Genomic DNA, 20204 nt, shown 5'->3' with positions numbered 1-20204 from the left:
TGTGCTGACAGCCCAGAGCCTGGAGCCTGCTTCTGATTCTGTCTCCCTCTCTCTCTGCCCCTCTCCACTCACACTCTGTGTGCCTCTTTCTCTCCCAAAAATAAACATTTAAAAAAATTAAAATAAATTAAAAAAAAAAAAAAACAACAACATACTATGTATAGGGTTGAGTACTATTCTAGCTTCAGGCATCCACTGCGGGTCTTAGAATGTATCCTCAGCATATAAGAGGGGACCACCATACTCTCTATCTTCTATGGACTACTTGTGTTTCTCCCCCCCCCCCCCGCCAAAATTCATATATTGAAGCCTAATCCCAAATATGATGGTTTTAAGAAGTGGCCACTTGATGGGATGCCTGGGTGGCTCAGTTGGTTAAGTGTTCGACTTCAACTCAGGTCATGATCTCACAGTTCGTTTGTTTGGGCCCCGCGTCAGGCTCTGTGCTGACAGCTTAGAGCCTGGAGCCTGCTTCGAGTGCTGTGACACCCTCTCTCTCTGCCCCTCCCCTGCTCATAACTGTCTCTCTCTCTCTCTCTCAAAAATGAATAAACATTAAAAAAAATAAAGAAGTGGGCCCTTGAGGTGATTAGGCCATAAGGATGTAACACTCATGAATCAGATCAGTGCCCCTATAAGACCTCCCACGAACGCCCTTCCCCTTCCCCTATGTGAGGACAACAGTGAGATGACTGCCTCCTGTGAGCCAGGAAGCAGACCTTTAGGCAACAAATCTGCCAGTGCCTTCATCTTCGACTTTGCAGCTTCCACAACAGAAATAATTTTTTCTTCATTTTTTATTCTTCTCATACTTAGAAAGTTTTGAAACTTTCGTTACGTAGAAACTTTGCACTTTTTTAATAATTTTTTTTTTTATAAGCCATCCAGTCTACAGTATCCTCTTACAGCAAACAACCAAGACTATTTCACCTAGTGTGGATATTTACATCCTCTTATTAGATTAGCTGGTGTGTAAACATACCACTTAAGGATAATCTAGTAACCTCAGTGCTCTCTCCAGGAAACTAGGGGCTTTTTCTACTTTTGGTCACTACTGTATCCTCAGCTTCTGGAACAGGACCCAGTACAAAAGGAGTATTTGACAAATACTCCATAAACTAATGAACTGACTCAGTCTAAGGCTGCTGTTTCATGAGTGCCTCTGCATAAAATAAACTTTAAGAGCTTACAGCAGACATCCCAGTTTCCAATGTATCATCTTGGCCTGGGGAAACTGAATTGATATACACATGTCCCATATCCCACCCACCCAATATTAGCCCTTTCCTGATTTTTCATTCATAGCAGCATTCCAGATACAAATTATCTTGTATGTTTTTAAAATTCACCTACTCATTTCCTCCACTTAGTTGAACTCAGACTTCCTCCATTCCTTTAACAGATACAATAGAGCAACTGATGTGTATGTGTTTGGGTTAACATCAGATTATGCCTCTGTATCAATGCATATTTTTAATAGGATATGGAAATCAGGCTTTCCCAGCCTCAGCCTTTATACAATTCCTCTCAGTATATACTTTTCAGCCATAATATAATCTAGAAATTTTTGCTCAATCCTTCTCCACGTAGAATGTCTCCAAGCTTCCTCCTACTGGTTTTCTGTGACATAAAATAAGACATAATTGACCACAGAAGGCACGAACACATTCACTGTATTCATAAGGTTTCTGTCCTGTGCAAACCCTCTGTTATCTCCTAAGGGTGCACATCTGGCTGCAGGCTGTCCCACTATGACCACATTGCTATTTGCTAAGAGTCCACTGATGTTTAATGGCGTCTGACAAGCCACAGAAGGCACTTGCATAGTCACTGTATTAACAAGGCCTTTCTCCTGCACAGCACCACTAGTCTGTGATAAGCTGTGACTCTCTGAGGGAGGATTTTCCACTTTGACCGAATCTCCACAGATCTCTCTTGTGTGTATTCTCTTATGTTTAACAAGGCAAGACATGTAGGCAAAAGCCTTTCCACACTCATTGCAGACGTAGGGTCTCTCACCTGTGTGAGTTCTCTGATGGACAATGAGCTTTTCCTTTGTGGTAAAGGCTTTCCCACACTCACTGCATTCAAAAGGTTTCTCTCCCGTGTGAATTTTTTGGTGTTTAATGAGACCTGACTTCTGGGAACAGGATTTTCCACATTCACTGCACACAAAGGGACTCTTTCCGGTGTGATGTCTTTGATGTGCTATGAGACAGGTCTTCTGGATGAAGCCTTTCCCACATTCATTGCATATATAAGGTTTCTCTCCTGTATGGATGCGCTGATGTACAATGAGATTTCCCTTCTGGATAAAGCCTTTTCCACATTCACTGCAAATGTATGGTTTCTCTCCAGTATGTGTTCTCTGATGTATTTTGAGCCGTGATTTCTTGAGGAAGGCTTTGCCACATTCATTGCATTCATAAGGTTTTTCTCCTGTATGCATTTTCTGGTGTTCAGTGAGCATGAACTTTCTGTTGAACGCTTTCCCACAGAGACAACATCTGTGGGGTTTCTCTCCTGTATGAATGATCTGATGATCAGTGAGGCAGGACTTCCTCTTGAAGGCTTTCCCACATTCACTGCATACATGAGGCTTCTCTGTTTTTTGTGTTTTCTGATGCTTGCTGAATTGGGACTTAGTAATGATGAGTTTCTTGCTTTCAGGGGATTTAATTTTAGTATGAAAGTGTTCATTATTAGTGTGGAGAAAGGATTTTCCATCTCCACTAGGATCTGCAGGGTTGTTTATTTCATTGCTTCTGTTCTGGTTACGTAAAGTTAACTTTGGTTTCATAGTTTTTCCATGTAAGTCACATATATCATGATTTTGTCTTAACACGGAATGAGCTGTGCTCTGATGAACAGTATTTTCAAATGCGTTATGTTTATGCCATTGTTCTAGGCTATTCTCCATTATTTCATTTTTTAAGTGCTCCAGTAAATAGTCATCAAGTTTCCAGATTTCTAGGAAAGAAAAGAACAATGAATTCATTCATCATCTTGATTTGGAAGAAAGATCACTGAAAAACTATCTTGATGTAAGGTGTCTATTTAGTGATGACCCTATGAAATTAGGATCAATAAAAATACATTTTAATGTTCCTCGCACATCAGATAAAACGATAATATAAATAACCCAAAGGATAAAAGTAGTTAGCGTAAAAACAAGGTTAGATCATTTGCAATGAATAAATACAGATTTGCCTCCTTTCTAAAGGAGGCCTCACAAAACATGCAGAGACTGTGAAATACACACAATTTACTGTGAGCAGCAGACCACAGGTTGGAGGGTCGCCTCATCCAAACTGGTAAGAGACTCCTTCACTTCACAAATCCTTACTGATGACTACAGTGCACGGGGCATGTGCTCATGTTGGGGACACACACACACACAGAGTCATCATGTTCAGGGAGCCTACATTGCCATTTGGTAAAACCACTTAAAGGGCAAAGAAGGACACAAGGAAAACAGCTGCAGGTTGTGAAACAGGTGGGAAGGAACATTGGAGATGGAGAGAGGTGCAGGAAATCAGGTTACACTTGGAAAACGGGCCTCCCTATAGGATTCATTGTCGTGGTTGGCCTTGGGGAGCAATAATAATGATACACACTGGGTTCCAAGCACATGTAACCTACAAATTCCAAAAGGGAACTCCTGATTTCCCATCCCAAATCTTCTCCTCCACACAGCACCTCCATCACAGTGAATGACAACTCCAGTCTTCCCTTTAACCAGGACAGAACTCCTCAGCGCCTCCTGTCATCTGTCTGTCTTGCTCACACACAGTACATACCTCATTGATCAATCCCACCTGCCCTCTTTATAATCATAACCAGAACTGAACCAACACCAATGCCCTCCACCCTCGTGGAGGCCAATTTCTTTCTCATTTTACAGCAGCAGCCTCCTACTTGGCTTTCCTATTCCTCCCCTGCCGAGTCCTGTCTCCTGTACAATAGCCAAAGTGATCCTTTCAAACATAAATTACATCATGTCAAGCCTCCTCTACTTGAAACTCCCTAACATTTTCTCATCTCATGAGGAATAAAGTCAAGGTCTTAACATGTCTTTAAAAGGCCTTATGTGACCTGCTACCCCAACCTCCTGTCACTACCCCAGTGACCTTCTCTCCAGTCTTGCTCTGTCCACTCTTCCTAAATTCTTCAGATCACACTCCTGCCTCGGGCCTTTGAACTGTACAGGTTTACTTTGGAACATTCCTTACCCAGGGAGCTGCTTACATCCCTCATCTACTTGCTCAAATGTACCTTAAGGATTTCCTATTCCTCAAATCACAGCCAAGACCAAGCACTCATTCTTCAATAATGCCGTTTTAACGTTCCTTATAGCCATTTCCACCCCCAGAGTCTTACCTTCAACCTCCATTCATTCCTTCCTCTTATAGCCCATATTTACTTAAATGTCAGATCTCATCTGCCCTCTGTAATGACCGTATCCAGATCATGACCAACACGTCCCTTCCACCCATTCTGAGGACAACCAACCTGTCATGTTGTACGGCAGCCTCCTATATGGCTTTCCTGCTTACACCCTTGCCTGCTACTGTCTACTATATACACAGCAGAGGGATTCTTTGAAAACATAATTATTACATGTCACTTGCTATGCTCTCGGACGGCTGGGTGGCTCAGCCAGTTAAGCATTTGACTTGATTTTGGCTCACATCATGACCTCACCATTTGTGAGCTCTGTGCTGACAGCGTGGAGCCTACTTGGGATTCTCTTTCCCTCTCCCTCTCTGCCCCACCCCAGCTTGACCTCTCTCTCTCTCTCTCTCTCTCTCTCTCTCTCAAAATAAATAAATAAACTTAAAAAAAAAAAATGAACTTGCTATGGTCTCTACTTGGAACACTCCCAACCCAGCAACCTGTTAACTTCCCTCACCTCTTGGCTCTAAGGCACCTTATCAGAGGGGTGCTCCATTCCTAAAAAGGAGACCAAGACCCTACTGTTCCATTATGGTGACTAAGTTTTTCTATTTAAATGTTTACATATTTTTAAATGTTTACTTACTTATATTTGAGGTGGGGGGCAAAGAGGGAGGGGAACAGAGGATCTGAAGCAGGCTCTGCCCTGACAGGAGTGGAGCCTGATGTGGGGCTCAAATTCACAAACCATGACATCATGACCTGAGCCAGAATCAGACATTTAACCAACTGAGCCACCCAGATGCCCTGGTAACTAAATTTTTATCACAGTACTTTTCACTTCCCTAGACATATTTATTTGTTTATTTTGATTATTTTCTTTATTCCTTCTCTTAGAACGAAAGCTCTTGTGTTTTTCTTACTGCTCTTACCCTCAAGTATACACTGCTAAGCTACCAGAAACTAATTTTTAAAGGAATGAATGAAGGAAGCAGTCACATGTATGGAACACACTGGGGAGAGTGTAGGAGAGATGATGAAATTCCGCCTTTGTGTAAGTGAGATGGTACATCATAGATATCACAGAAAGAGGAATTTCATGTCACATGACAGGTAACGTAGTTAACTGGGATTCAATGTCATCAAATCCAATGGAAAAAATACAAGTTTTAGGGAAATGAACACAGTGGTGTCACATCTATAATGAACAAGAAGAAAGTTCAAAATTAGTAAATACACAAAGGAATTAAAGTAGGCATGAGGTAAGATCTGCAGAGAGTGAAGGATGTTAAAATATCTTTTTAGTTAAAATTCATGAACAACTGACTCCTTTAAAGAAGAGCACTCTGCAGGTAGGGAATATCTGAGGTCGTGCCTGGATGGCCAGGATGTGAGATGCACGGGAGTAAAGAAGAACCTAAACTTACAGGGGCTTCCTGGGAGGAAAGAGAAGGTGAGTTCCTTGCAGTAATTGGGAACTCAGGAGAGTTGCCACGGGGATGAGTGAATTATACAGACCTAAAGTCTGGTGGATCACATTGAGGAGATGTCAGTTTGGGAATTTTCTTAAGTGAACAGAAGAAACTTAGAATGCAGAAAAGTGTGAAGGGCTAGGAGACCAGATGAGAAGATGGAAAACAGAACCTTGGGAGAACTTCAGAGTGAGGACAAGGGCACAGTGAAGACTTTGGGGACCCAGCATCCTGGCGGGGGTGGAGGTTAGGAAGGAAAATCAACACTACCAATGGGACAGAGGGGTGCAGTAGTCAGAAGACAGGAATTCGAAGTGTTCTCTTTGGAGAGAGGCCTTTGGACAATGGAATTTTATAGCAAGGGAGGTCAAAGGGAATGAAGAGGAAGGGAAAGATCAGAGAATCTTAGGAAGAAAAAAACTATGCAAATAGGCAAAATATTAACATGTAGATAAAAATGGAATAGATCCCAGAATAGGCAAAGAGTATATTTTTCTCTAAACTCCTACAAAAAAAAAAAGAGGTCGCACGTTGGGAGAGAGATGCATGGAGGCAATGCCTACCTATCCTCAAACCCTCTCACAGCTGTGACTCTTATCTGGCCAACTAGAATATGATTTCCACAGCCCAGCCCCCTCCTGGTTCTCTGACTCACCTGAATAGGTTCGAAAGGGGATGTCATCTTCCACTGTCCCTGTTGGTTTTCCTTGATCCAACTTGGTGAGCACATCTGGTTTCCTGGGGTAAAAACCTGTTCATGGGAAATGACAGAAGACTAAGCATTGGGCTTGCGGTCTCTGAAGACCACAGAAATGTTACAGTTGACGACAAAACAATTTTCACATTACAAAGGAAAAACATACTGCCCTGCTTGTCTCCTCTCCCGTTGATACTCTACTAAGTACTTGACTTCTGACACCTGATCCATGGGGTTTTCACACATCAAGGAATTTGTGACACCAAAGGACACCGACTGGGTGTCCGACAACTTAGATCAGTTCTGACAATCTCCACCTGGTGACGGCTTCCGATCCCACAGGTTAGGGGTTCACTACCACAAGACTGCACACCTTCTCCACTTCAGACGCCAATCAGAAGTCCAAGTTGTTTCTTGAGCTTCTGATAGACTAAATATGGACTGGAGGTTCTCATGACCCCCTTTTTCAGGTTCAATTGATTGCTGGGGCAACCCACGGAACTTAGTAGAACAATTTACTTATTACGTTACTGGTTTATTATAAACAGATATAACTCAGACATAGCCCAGTGAAAGAGATACACAGTACAAGGTATGTGGGAAGGGTGTGGAGCTTCCATGCTGTGTCTCGGCATCCCACATTCCCCGCACCTCTAAACCTGTTCTTGTGGGTTTTTATGGAGGCTTCATTAAGTAGGCATGATTAAGTAAATTAAATCATTAGCCTTTGGTGACTGATTCAAACTCCAGCTGTTCTCTCCTCTCCAGAGGTGAGGTGGAACTGAAAGTTGCAACCCTCTAATCGTGGTTGGCTCCCCTGGCAACCAGACTCCATCCTTAGGTCATATAGTGGCTTTCCAAAATCACCTCATCAACATAAATCCAAATATGGCTGAAAGGGTCTTGTTATATAAATAACAAAAGACACCCATTTTACATTTATCTTCTTATAACCTAGGAAATCACAACTGTTGCAGGAGCTCTGTGCCAAAATTGGAGATGAAGGCCAAAAAGATATAAATATATGTACATATACATACATATGCATATACATGTATATATGTATAAAATATACATGTACATATGTATATGTATACAAAAGCATGTATATACATAAATATATATATATATCACAATATCATACATTTGTACAAAGTAAAGGTTGTGCACTTAGGTGAAGGGAGAACATACCCATGTCTCTGGAGCCAGGGAGGGGACTGAGAATCTAATTTCAGAGCAGCACACATACTCCAGAGCTTTAAGAAGCCGAGAAAGGAAAGGCCACTGATGGGGACCCTCTGAGTGACACAGGGGAGCTGTCCTCACCCAATGACACCAGGTTCCTATAGTTCTCCAACATCACATCCCGGTACAGGTTCTTCTGAGCAGGGGCCAGGAGCTGCCACTCCTCCCATGTGAAGTTCACAGCCACATCATCAAACGTCAGGGATTCCTGTAATAACAGTGCTCTCTAATGAAGTGATGTCCTTTTGATGGTATGGAAGAAATGTTAAAATTTTTCTGCCTATTTCCACTCTAGGTTTTATCTAGACATGTAGTGGTGCTTTTATTTTGGTACAATGTGGACGAAGCAAATACCTAATTAAATATTCTGTAATTGTGCACTCAGTCATCCATCCATTCTTCCAATGAGAAGTTTCTATAACATGTAGAAGTTCAATCTTGTTAACCTAGAAACACCATCCATATGGAGATGACAGACAAAAGATATATGTATGTATACTTTTCAGATTAATGGAACTGATTTTTTTATAGGTCTCTACAACACCATTAGGGAACAAAGGAAAGAATAAAATAAACCAAGTCACCTGTGCCTGGATCATTTTTCCTGCTCTCTGAAAATAGCTGGCAATGGGGAAGCTCTGCTTTGTGTCTTCAGGATCCACTCTTAACTTCTCTTCAGAAATCTCAGTCCTGGATGAGCACTGGGTGTTATATGTAAATGATGAATCACTAAATTTTATTCCTGAAAAAAATAAATAAATATATTTTGATTAAAAAAAAAAAAGCAGAATGAAAACATGAACATGTTGTTAAAATGGGGCTTGTCCTACTACTAGGTATTTACCCAAAGGACACAAAAACGCTGACTCGAGGGGGCACATGCACCCCAGTGTTCATAGTAGTGCTATCAACAATAGCCAAAGTATGGAAAGAGCCCAAATGTCCCACTAATGAATGGATAAAGAAGATGTTGTATATATATACAATGGAACATTACTTGGCAATCAAAAAGAATTAAATCTTGCCATTTGCAACAACGTGGATGGAACTAGAGGGTATTATGCTAAGTGAAATACGTCATCAGAGAAAAACAGGTATCACATGATTTCACTCATATGTGGAATCTGAGAAACTCAACAGATGAACATGGGGGAAGGGAAGGAAAATCATGATAAAAACAGAAGAGAAGGGGCAAACCATAAGAGACTCTTAAACAGAACATGACAGGGATGTCCACTCTCACCATGTTCAACATAGTATTGGAAGTCCTAACCTCAGCAACCAGACAACACAAAGAAATAAAAGGCATCCAAACAGGCAAGGAGGAAGTCAAACTCTCACTCTTCACAGACAGTATGATACTCTATATGGAAAACCCAAAAGATTCCACCAAAAAACTGCTAGAACTGATCCATGAATTCAGGAAAGTCGCAGGATATAGAATCAATGCACAGAAATCGGTTGCATTTCTATACACCAATAATGAAGCAACAGAAAGAGAAATCAAGGAATCGATCCCACTTACAATTGCACCAAAACCCATAAAATATCTAGGAATGAACCTAACCAAAGAGCTGAAAAATCTATACACTGAAAACCATAGAAAGCTTATGAAAGAAACTGAAAAAGACACACACACACACACACACACACACACACACACACACAAAACCATTCCATGCTCATGAATTGGAAGAACAAATATTGTTAAAATGTCAATACTACTCAAAGCAATCTACATATTCAATGCAATCCCTACCGAAATAACACCAGTATTCTTCACAGAGGTAGAACCAACAATCCTAAAATTTGTATGGAACCAGAAATGACCCCAAATAGCCAAACCAATACTAAAAAAGAAAACCAAGGCTGGAGGCATCACAATTAGGGATTTCAACCTGTATCACACATCTGTAATCATCAAGACAGTATGGTACTGGCACAAAACAGACACTTAGATCAATGGAATAGAATAGAGAACCCAGAAATAGACCCACAAATGTATGGCTAACAGATCTTTGACTAAGCAGGAAAGAATATCCAATGGAATAGTCTCTTCAGCAAATGGTGTTGGGAAAACTGGACAGCAACATGCAGAAGAATGAACCTGGACCACTTTCTTACCATACACAAAAATAAACTCAAAATGGATAGAGGACTTAAATATAAGACGGGAAACCATCAAAATTCTAGAGGAGAAAGCAGGCAAAAACTCTTTGACTTCGGCCACAGCAACTTCTTACTCAACATGTCTCTGGAGGCAAGGGAAACAAAAGCAAAAATAAACCATTGGGATCTCACCAAGATGAAAAAGCTTCTGCATGGAAAAGGAAACAATCAGCAAAATTAAAAGGCAGCCAATGGAATGAGAGAAGATATTTGCAAATGACGTATCAGATAAAGGGTATCCAAAATCTATAAAGAGCTTATCAAATTCAACACCCAAAAAACAAATAATCCAGTGAAGAAATGGGCAAAAGACATGAATAGACACTTCTCCAAAAAAGACACATAAAAAAATGCTCATCACTCATCATCAGGGAAACACAAATCAAAACTACAATGAGATACCATCTCACACCAGTATGACTTGCTAAAATTAACAACTCAGGCAACCACAGATCTTGGTGAGGCTGTGGAAAAAAAGGAACCTTCTTGCAATGCTAGGTGGTAATGCAAACTTGTGCAGCCACTCTGGAAAACGGTATAGAAATTCCTCCAAAAATTGAAAATAGAACTACCCTACAACCCAGCAACTGTACTATTAGGTAATTATAAAAAGGATACAGGATTACTGATTCATAGGGTCACATGCACCCCAATGTTTATAGCCGTGCTATCGACAATAGCCCAATATGGAAAGACCCCAAATGTCCCATCAACTGATGAATGGATTAAGATGTGATATATATATACACAATGGAGTATTAATTGACAATCAAAAAGAATGAAATCTTGCCATTTGCAACAATGTGGATGGAACTAGAGTGTATTATGCTAAGCAAAGTAAGTCAGAGAAAGACATATGACTTTACTCATATGTGGACTTTAAGGTATAAAACAGATGAACATAAGCAAAAATAATATAAAAACAGGGAGGGGGTGAAAAAAATTAAAGCTAAAAAAAACAGGGAAAGGGACAAAACATATGAGACTCCTAAATATAGAGAACAAACTGAGGATTGCCGGAGGGGTTGTGGTGGGGGATGGGCTAAATGGGCAAAGGGGCATTAAGGAAGACACTTATTGGGATGAGCACTGGGTGTTATATTTAGGGGATGAATCACAGGATTCTACTCCTGAAATCATTAATGCACTATATGCTAATTAACTTGGGTGGAAAGAAGGGAAGGGGAGGGGAGGGGAGGGAAAAGAAAGAAAGAAAGAAAAGAAGCCAAAATTATACTTTGAAGCATTATTAAAGAGAAGTGTGATTTAGAAAAAAAAAAAAAGAGAGAGAGAGAGAGACTCTAAATACAGAGAACAAAATGAGGATTGCTGGAGAGGAGGTAGGTGAGGGGATGGGATAAATGGGTGATGGGCATTAAAAGGGCACTTTTCAGGATGAGCACTGGGTGTTATATGTAAGAGATGAATCACTAAATTCTACTCCTGAATCCAAGACTACACTGTATGTTAACTATGTTGAAAATAAATTAAAAAAAAAAAATCTCAATCTTCAGTCAGGTGTATCCCATAAAAACTGACACCATATCCGTAACTTCTTTCTCCTTCACATGATCCTTTTACTCCTGGGGCATCAGGACTTGTGGGTTGAGGAGATGACGTAGTCTGAGTGGTGCACTTCCTCTGGGCCCAGATGCTGTCACTACTCCTGGGCACTCACCTTAACAAATACCTGTAGTATTGCTAAGTGTCCCCCTTTTTTTTTTTTTTTAAGTTTATTTGCTTTGAGAGAGAAGGAAAGCACAAGCAGGGGAGAGGCAGAGAGAGGGAGAGATAGAATCCCAAGCATGCTCCACACAGCACAGAAGCCCAATGCAGGGCTAGAACTCACAAACCATGAGACCATGACCTGAACCGAGATCAAGAGTTGGACGCTTAATCAACTGAGCCACCCAGGCACCTCTACTCAGTGTCCCTTTGTTTAATACCCCAGAAGATTTATTCTTCAGTAAAGCCTGAGGTTCTGAATGTGGCGAAGGTTTTCCTTCATCGTGTGATGTGTAAGCGGGGGAGTCTGACATGAGACGAGGAAAAGGAGATCCACCCAACACATGCCTCAGGAGAAGGGGAATCAGGCAGACCACTTGCACACAACAGACCACACAGAAGAGGATCAGGGCACTGTTTTGCTCAAGTATATCTTCAGAGCTTTTTGTACAGCCTGTGAGTACAGGCACTTCAGTTTGAAAACCAAAGTACTGGGAAAATCAGAAGCATGGTTCTATAAGCAATAATGGTAATATCTTAGGAGGTTTTCAATACATAAGAAACAAAAGTACAGAACATTGTAAATAAATTGGAAAGTGGTGGGGCACTTGAGTGGCTCAGACTTGGGGTCTGGGCTGGGTGTGGAGCCTGCTTGGGATTCTCTCACTCCCTCTTCCTCTGGCCCTTCCCAGTTCATTCTCTCTAAAAAAATTAAAAATTAAAAATAAAAATAAATTGAAAAGTGGTAAATGAAGTCGAAGTGTTCTAAGATTCCTGCATCGCTGGAGAAGAGTGTAAAAGAACTAATTAACATGAGAATTTGACAAAGGAAGGTTCCATGCCATACAGATAATGTCCAGTGTCCTGACAAAAACCAGTAATTGTCTTGATGTTCACAATTTTCATGCTGACAGAATGGGAAAATATAATGGCATGAAACTCACCCAAAACAAGGCAAAAAAGAGTAAGAAACTGAGAATAAGTGGGGTAACTACAATGCACTTGGATGACTGTTTTTAAACCAAACCAAACATAAGAATTATATTAAGGATAACCAGGATTCCAGTTAATTACATTAAACACAAATGCCTCAAAATTGTCCCACTGGATTAAAATTTAAAACCTAATAACATGCTAGTATAGGTTACATGTCTGAAACAATGACATGGAAAGCTCCAGAAAAAAAGATTAGGAAAAAAGTATACCACGAAAAGAGTAAGCATAATCTGGTTTAGCTATATTCTCAGACAAAATGGACCAAAAAGCCCAAAAATTACTAAAGAAAAAGAGAAACAACACTCACTGGTTAAGAGGTCCAATCCACCACATTATAAAAATTTGAATTTCTATGCACGTAACAACATAGCCTTGAAACGTATACAACAAAAATGGACCTGGGGTGCCTGGGTGGCTCAGTCAATTAAGCGACCGACGTCGGATAACCTCATGATCTCAGGGCTGGTGAGTTCAAACTGTGGAGTCCTGCGGAGGGCTCAGAACCTAGAGCCTGCTTTGGATTCTGTGTCTCCCTCTCTCTCTGTCCCTTCCCTGCTCTCTGTCTCTGTCTCTCTCAAAAATAAACATTTTTAAACATTTTTAAATAAATAAATTGCATTTTCATTTATATTTCCTTTATTTTTGAGGCCTTGCTCAAAATAATATAAATTATAATAAATTATAAACATTGGAAACCGGAATGAAAATTAAGATTATACTCAGACAACATCATCATGGACATAGAAAAAGAGATTCAAAGAATTACTAACATAAAAGAGAAAATGCTCCCCCAGAAACCAGTAAGCAGATTTTCACAGATAGCTGGCTGGAACCGCACCACATACTAAGCTCATTTCACAGAAATTCAGTCATTAGCAATCGGAACTGGGACCACCACGGCTGACTAACACCAACCGGTACTTAGTAATAAACCGACATGTGGGTCACCCTGCAAGAGGGGTGGATACCAAGCAAAACGGGCATTCTGTTGGCAAAGAACAAAGTGTGGACGTAGGGCAGGCAAGTAAGCAACAGTGTTCCCCGCTGCTATGTATTAAGAGGTGAGTGCGGGCGCTGGCAAACATTTTTCTGCAAACGGATAGATATTACACGTTTTCAACTTAAGATCTCTGTCGCAAGGACTCAATTCTTCCTCTGCGCCGGGAAAACAGCCACAGACGATGACTAACAGACGGCAGTGGCGATTTAGCCCCTCCGTCTGCAATAAGTCAACCCCTGGACAAAAGGCTTTACAACAAAACAAAACAAACCAAACAAAACCACAGAGGGTTTGGAACTACCCTCCTGCGCTCTGCAGTCTTCGGTCCCAGCAGCCCAGCTAAGAACTTCAACCCAAACTCCAGCCCCCGGTCCTTGGCGTCCAAAGCTGCAGCCCTGATAAATATCTCTGTACCAGACACCGATCACACACGCCCTTATTAATCCGAAAACCGGGCGAGACACCCCGATGTCATGAGCACCCACCGGAGCCCCAACATCACTGAGCCCCAAATTAAATACCCCCCCGGAACCAGACACTTCGATCATCGTAAATGATCTGCCCCGCCTGCTGCAGGACTGCATACGCTCTACAGCGCGGACACGGTCGTGATCTCTACAGACCCTTAACGGTCTTAATGGCCCCAAAAGTACCCCATCCACAGACACAGGCGTCACAGACTCCCACGTGGTTCCCCTCAAATACCTCCACTTTTGAGCCAGTAATTCCACAGGTCCACCCTACTCCACTTCCACGATGTGGACACCACATCATCCCATGAGAAACAAACCTCCTATGGGACAAACCGAAAACCTTCCAAGGGACAAAAGCACACACCGACCTGGTTTTCTCCAGGAAACAAGGAGACCTAAAGGTAACACTTCCGCGAACTGCTGCTATTCCTGGAACCGTCGCTCCAAGTTTTCGACAGCCTATGGCGGCCGAGGAGGACCCTAAGACTTCGAAGAAAGGCGAAAGGTTGGCCGGTATTTCCGGGAGCAGTATGTCCGCGCCCGCTGGCTGTGGCTTCGGGGGCGGCCATGCTGGAACGAGTGTGGGACAAGTGACGTACACGAGGCAAGGCGGCCGGTTTGCGGCTGCGAGCCAGTGATGGCCCGGAAGTCAGAAGCCGCCGAAATTATCTCATTTACTTAAAGTCGGGTCTTGCGGGAGACGGGTAGATTTTCAGACTCAATTTCTTGGAGGCAAACTTGGTGTGAGTTAAATTGCATTCTCGAGCTATGCAGGAAGTGACAAGGCCCGAGTGTATAGTATACATTCTGTATTTTATTTTATTTTATTTTATTTTATTTTATTTTATTTTATTTATTTATTTTATTTTATTTTTTTATTTTATTTTATTTTATTTTATTTATTTTTGAGATACAGAGCACAGGCGAGGGAGGGGCAGAGAGAGAGGGAGACACAGAATCCGTAGCAGGCTCCAGACTCTGAGCTGTCAGTGCAGAGCCTGACCTGGGGCTGGAACTCAGGAAGGATAGATCATGACCTGAGCCAAAGTCCAATGCTTAACTGACTGAGCCACCCAGGCGCCCCTCCATGCTGTATTTTTTAAAAAAAGGGTTCCGGGTACTTGGGTGGCTCAGTCCTTCAGCATCGGACTTGGGCTCAGGTCATGATCTCACCGTTCATTTGCTCCAGCCCCCATTAGATGAGCTGGAGCCCCGCTTCGCTCTCACTTTCTCTCTCCTTGTCTCTGTGCCTCCGGGATTCTCTCTCTGGAAGAAAAAAAAAAGTTTCCAAACAGTAAAAGTTCGAGTGTGGATGGTGCAGCAGAGAACAAACGTCTGGAAAGAGGAAAATACATCTGGTAACAGGCACCCACGGAAAGCTTCTGGTGAAAAATTGCTTGCAGGAGGAGGTTTTTAAGAACAGAAAAATATTTTGAGCAACTGGTACAATATTGTTGTGAGATTGTTGAGCTAAATGGTGAAGAAAGAATTCTTGAGACTTTTGTGGTGCAACTTACTAATTTAAGCAGCACCGGGACAGGACCTGTGGGCAGAAAAAGCTGCACTTTTGCTGTATGAATCTGGTGGTTATGTGCTTACTACTCAACGGCAAGGGGACACGCAGGGAGTATTGGATCATAAATGTTCTATTAGAATTTCGACTCATGAAACTACTTACCCAAGATATCTCTGGTGCTTATCATTCAGTTTGATAGTAACTATCCGTGAGATTTACAGGCAGTCATGAGGCCCTTTAAGAATGTAGCAACCTAGGGGTGCCTGGGTGGCTCAGTTTGGGTAAGTGTCAGACTCCTGGTTTCAGCTCAGGTCATGATCTCAAGGTTTCAAGAGATCGAGCCTGGTGTCAGGCTCTGTGCTGACAATGAGGAACCTGCTTGGGATTCTCTCTCTCTGCCCCTCTCCTACTGGCACTGTTTCTGTCTCTCGCAAGATAAATAAACTTTAAAAAAGAAGAAGTAGGGGCGCCTGGGTGGCTCAGTCGGTTGAGCATCCGACTTCAGCTCAAGTCATGATCTCAGGGCTTGTGAGTTCGGGCCCTGCGTCGGGCTCTGTGCTGACAGCTCAGGGCCTGGAGCCTGCTTCAGATTCTGTGTCTCCCTCACTCTCTGCTCCTCCCCTGTTCACACTCTGTCTCTTTCTCAAAAATAAATAAAGATTTTTAGAAAATAAAATAAAAAAGAAGAAGAATGTAGGAACCAGTACATATTTGATCCTTATTAGAACTATGCTGGCTATTGGTCAGCCTTCCAGACTAAAAGTGAACATTCTTCTGCTTCTGTCCCTCATCAGCATGAGGCTGGCCAACACCAACTAGAGGAAAGAGCAGCTGGGAGGAACCTAAATTGGGACTGAGATTGGGGCCTCAGGAAAAGGCCACTAAAGTGAGGCCAACAAGGGTCTGGAGTCAATGAGAAAGTTACAACTAGAATTGAGAGTCCAAAAATATTAAGATCAATAGCTTTTTTCCCAAGGTACCAAGATGATTGAATGGGATTGGTCTTTTCAACAAAGGATGCTGGGATAATTGTATTTCTATTTGCAGAAAAATAAATTAAGACCTTTAACTCTAAACATATACAAAAATTCACTCAAGATAGATCCCAGACCTAAATATAAGGGAGAGAGGCAAATGGGAGGTAATGTTCATAAACCAAATAAGTTAGCCAGAGAGTTCGTGAGACAAGACAGTAATGGATGAGCCATAAAAGGTGATAAATTGGACTTGGTTAAAATTAAAAACATTTGTACTTTTTTTTTTCTTTTAAACATTTGTACTTTCTAAGCACAACATTTAAGAAGAGTGGAGCCAGGAATTGGGAGAAAATACCTCCACATTGTACATCTGATAAAGGACTTATATTCAGAATATATTAAGAATTGCCAAAACTCAACAATACCAAAACAACCATCCAGTTACTTTTGGGGGTCATGAAAATTCAAAAAAATTGGATAGTGGTGATAGTGACATAAGAGCCTGGAGGCTGCTTCAAATTCTGTGTCTCCCTCTCTCTCTGCCCATCCCCCACTCATGCTCTGTCTCTGTCTCTGTGTCAAAAATAAACATTAAAAAAAATTTTTTTTTAATTTAATGAAATAGCTCTCATGGAGAAGGAGAATTTACGAAAATGGTTGCTTGTGTCAAACCTGGAAGGAAATACCTGAGGAGACTTTTGCCATAAAATAAAAATCCTGGGGCACCTGGGTAGCTCAGTGGGTTAAGTATCTCAGGTCAGGTCTTGATCTCAGGGTCATGAGTTCAAGTCTGCTTTTAAGTGTGAAGTCTACTTAAAAAGAAAAGAAAGATAAAAATACTATCTTTATTCAGGGACACAGCACTTGATCATGGCAAACTACTCTGATTTTTGCAGGGACAGTGAGGAGAGGGGATGCAGGAGACAAATTTTGACTCGAATTTTTGTTTGGAATCTTGAGAAGGGACTCAAAAGACTGAAAGGAAATACTTCCCCCATCCAGAAGGTTGAGCCTCATGGGGCACCTGGGTGGCTCAGTCCGTTGAGCATCGCTCAGGTCATGACCTCATGGTTCCTGTGTTGGAGCCTAGCATCAGCTCGCTGCTATCAGCACAGAGCCCTCTTGGGATCCTCTGTCTCCCCCTTTCTCTGCCTCTCTCCCGCTTGTACTCTCTCTCTCTCTCTCTCAAAAATGAACATTAAATCACACACACACACACACACACACACACACACACACAGGCCTGGGGTTATGAGTCTCAAAACTTCTAGACTCCTAGGCTCTCAAATCCTGCACTCCCCAAAACAACATTGACCTCAGATTCGATGTCAAGGTTACCGCAGGAGCTCTCCTCGCTCGTGGACGCACCTGCCCCTTCGGAGCCCCAGGTGAAATCGCTGAGGTCGCCGAGGCGCGGTGTTCGTGGGTCCGCAGCCCGCCCCGCGAAGTTAACGCACAAGCCCCCGGTCCCGACCGGCCGCCCTCGGCCGTCGGGCCCCAAAGACTTCGCCTGAGCGCGCGCCCGCCTTCCTCGGGGACTGAGGACGTCCCCAGGCGCATTCCCGCCTCCCGGGCCTGGCCCCTCGCTCGGGACCCACACCGGGGCCTGGGCGGCGAGGGGCGCGGGCTCGGGGCTTCCGGATGTGCGTCTCGGCTCGCTCGCTCCGGGCCTGAGGGCACTCGGGTGGGAGGTGACCTCGTTTCCTCACTGAGCGCTCCTAGCGCTTCTGACCGGAGCAGTTGTTTGGCTGCCGGCCCTCTGTCCGGCGGGAAGAATCGGAACCGTCATGAGGGCACCCGGGGCCTTCCCCTCCTCGAAAGAGACGGTCACAGGCCTCTTCGGAGGCGGGAACCTACCAGAAACCCATGTGACGTGGGGGCTCATTCTGATCATCAGTTTGGGGAAAAGGGCAAGCTGAGCACTTAGGCAGGAGCACCTGGGGTGCAGCCAGTTTGCGTGAAGTTCGCGTCCAAGTGCAGAGAAGACCCCACAGAGCTTCTGGCTGGATCTTGGGTTGACTTTTCCTGAGGACTGTATTGGACAAACCTACAGTTTCGGCCTCCTCCCGTGCTTCTCCTTTACTCACACTGGCTGCCACGCGACCCTTGGGACACTTCCGGTCACCAAACGCGTGTGGGGATTTCCGCACCCCCCCCCCCCCCCCCGCAATTCTCCAGGACACCAGCTGGGCCATGCAGTGTAACTCCATCCCGACACGAGCTACCTGGAGTGTCAGGTCCCACAGGTGAAGGGCTCGGCCCCACGAATGAACCCCCCTCCTCATTTCATACCCCAGGGACCAGTAGTAGGTCCCCAGGTTCCCTACAACTTCGGACTTGCTTACAAGTGGGAGTTCCCCACAACTCCTCCCTCCAGTTCCATTGATTTGCTGGAGCAGCTCACAGAACTCAGAGAAACACGGACACCAATTAAAAGCTAGGTTAAAGCATATAGGTACACGGCCAGATGAAGAGACACATGGAATGAGACCTGGAAGGGTCCCAAGCACAAGCTTCTGTCTTGGTGGAGTTGTGTTATGTTGCCCTCCCCCAACCTGGCTGTGTTCACCTACCTGGAAGCTCACCCTCGTTGGGGATTTTATGGAGGCTTCTTCAGGACTGACCAATTATTGACTCAATTTCCCTCTCCCCTCCCTGGAAGATGGGTGTTGGGCAGAATGTTGCAAACTTTTTAATTATGGCTTGGTCCTCATCCAGAAGCCTTACAGGAGCCCACCCAGAGTCACCTCATTAGAATAAAAATTGCTCCTAATGCACTTATCACTTAGGAATTTACAAGGGTTTCAGGAGCGTGTGCCGGCAACCAGGGGCAGCTGGCCACAAGGGGCAGAGACCTATATATTTCCTATTATCTCATAAGGTCAAATAGCCAACTTCAAAAATTAAGTGCTAAATGACTCTACTTTTCTAATTAATGTTCTATAAATGACAAATTTATAGAATCTCTGATGCCAGGGTTTAGGGTCAGGGAAAAGTGTCCCTATGAAGGGGTGGCATGGGGAGTTTGTGTCGACAACACATTCTGAATTTTTACTGTGGTGTTGGTTACAGAAACCTACATATGTGATAAAGTTTCTTAAAGCTATATATAAAAACCAAAAATGAGTGCATGTGAAAACTGGTGAGATCCAAGTAAATCCTGTGGTTAAAAGTAATATAATAATTTCACTTTCCTCTATTTGATATTGGACTACGGTTATGTAAGGTTTTACCTTTGGAAACAGCTGGCTGAAGGGCATTTAGGAAATCTCAGAAATACTCGTTTTTGTGATTCTAAACTTATTTCAAAATTAAAACTCACATACGACGCCGAGGTAGCTCAGTCGGTTAAGCATCTGACGGTCATGACCTCACGGTTCGTGAGCTCAAACCCCGCATTGGGCTCTGCACTGATGGTACAGAGCCTGCTTGGGATTCTCTCTCTCTCTCCCTCTCTCTCTGCCCTCTCCCATCTCGGTCTCTATTTCAAAATAAATGAACTTAAAAAAAATTAGAAGTCATATAAACGTTGCATTTAC

The 20204-nt window shown here is 43.0% G+C and overlaps 1 protein-coding gene across 18 annotated transcripts in view; it reads right to left on the bottom strand.

Annotated features, from left to right (window-relative positions):
* LOC125153773 (zinc finger protein 350-like) overlaps positions 1 to 14650 on the bottom strand; it is a 35901-nt gene extending 21251 nt beyond the window's left edge. For 14 of the 18 annotated variants that reach the window (XR_007147567.1, XR_007147559.1, XR_007147556.1 and 11 more), the window contains exons 1-5: positions 14405 to 14526; positions 8394 to 8551; positions 7891 to 8017; positions 6523 to 6618; positions 2020 to 2970 (exon numbers count right to left, since the gene is read on the bottom strand). Coding sequence is in view for 6 of the 18 variants with exons in the window: in XM_047837292.1 (XP_047693248.1) it covers positions 2020 to 2970; positions 6523 to 6618; positions 7891 to 8017; positions 8394 to 8408 (1189 nt within the window). In the remaining 12 variants the exon portion in view is untranslated. The other 4 variants (XM_047837290.1, XM_047837289.1, XM_047837294.1 and 1 more) reach the window with 4 other exon arrangements.
* Positions 14651 to 20204: the final 5554 nt, after the last annotated feature.

The sequence above is a fragment of the Prionailurus viverrinus genome, chromosome E2 (genome assembly GCF_022837055.1).
Source record: "Prionailurus viverrinus isolate Anna chromosome E2, UM_Priviv_1.0, whole genome shotgun sequence".
Lineage (NCBI taxonomy): Eukaryota > Metazoa > Chordata > Mammalia > Carnivora > Felidae > Prionailurus > Prionailurus viverrinus.
Note: the sequence above shows the minus strand (reverse complement) of the source record. Positions and strands in the feature narration are given on the sequence as shown.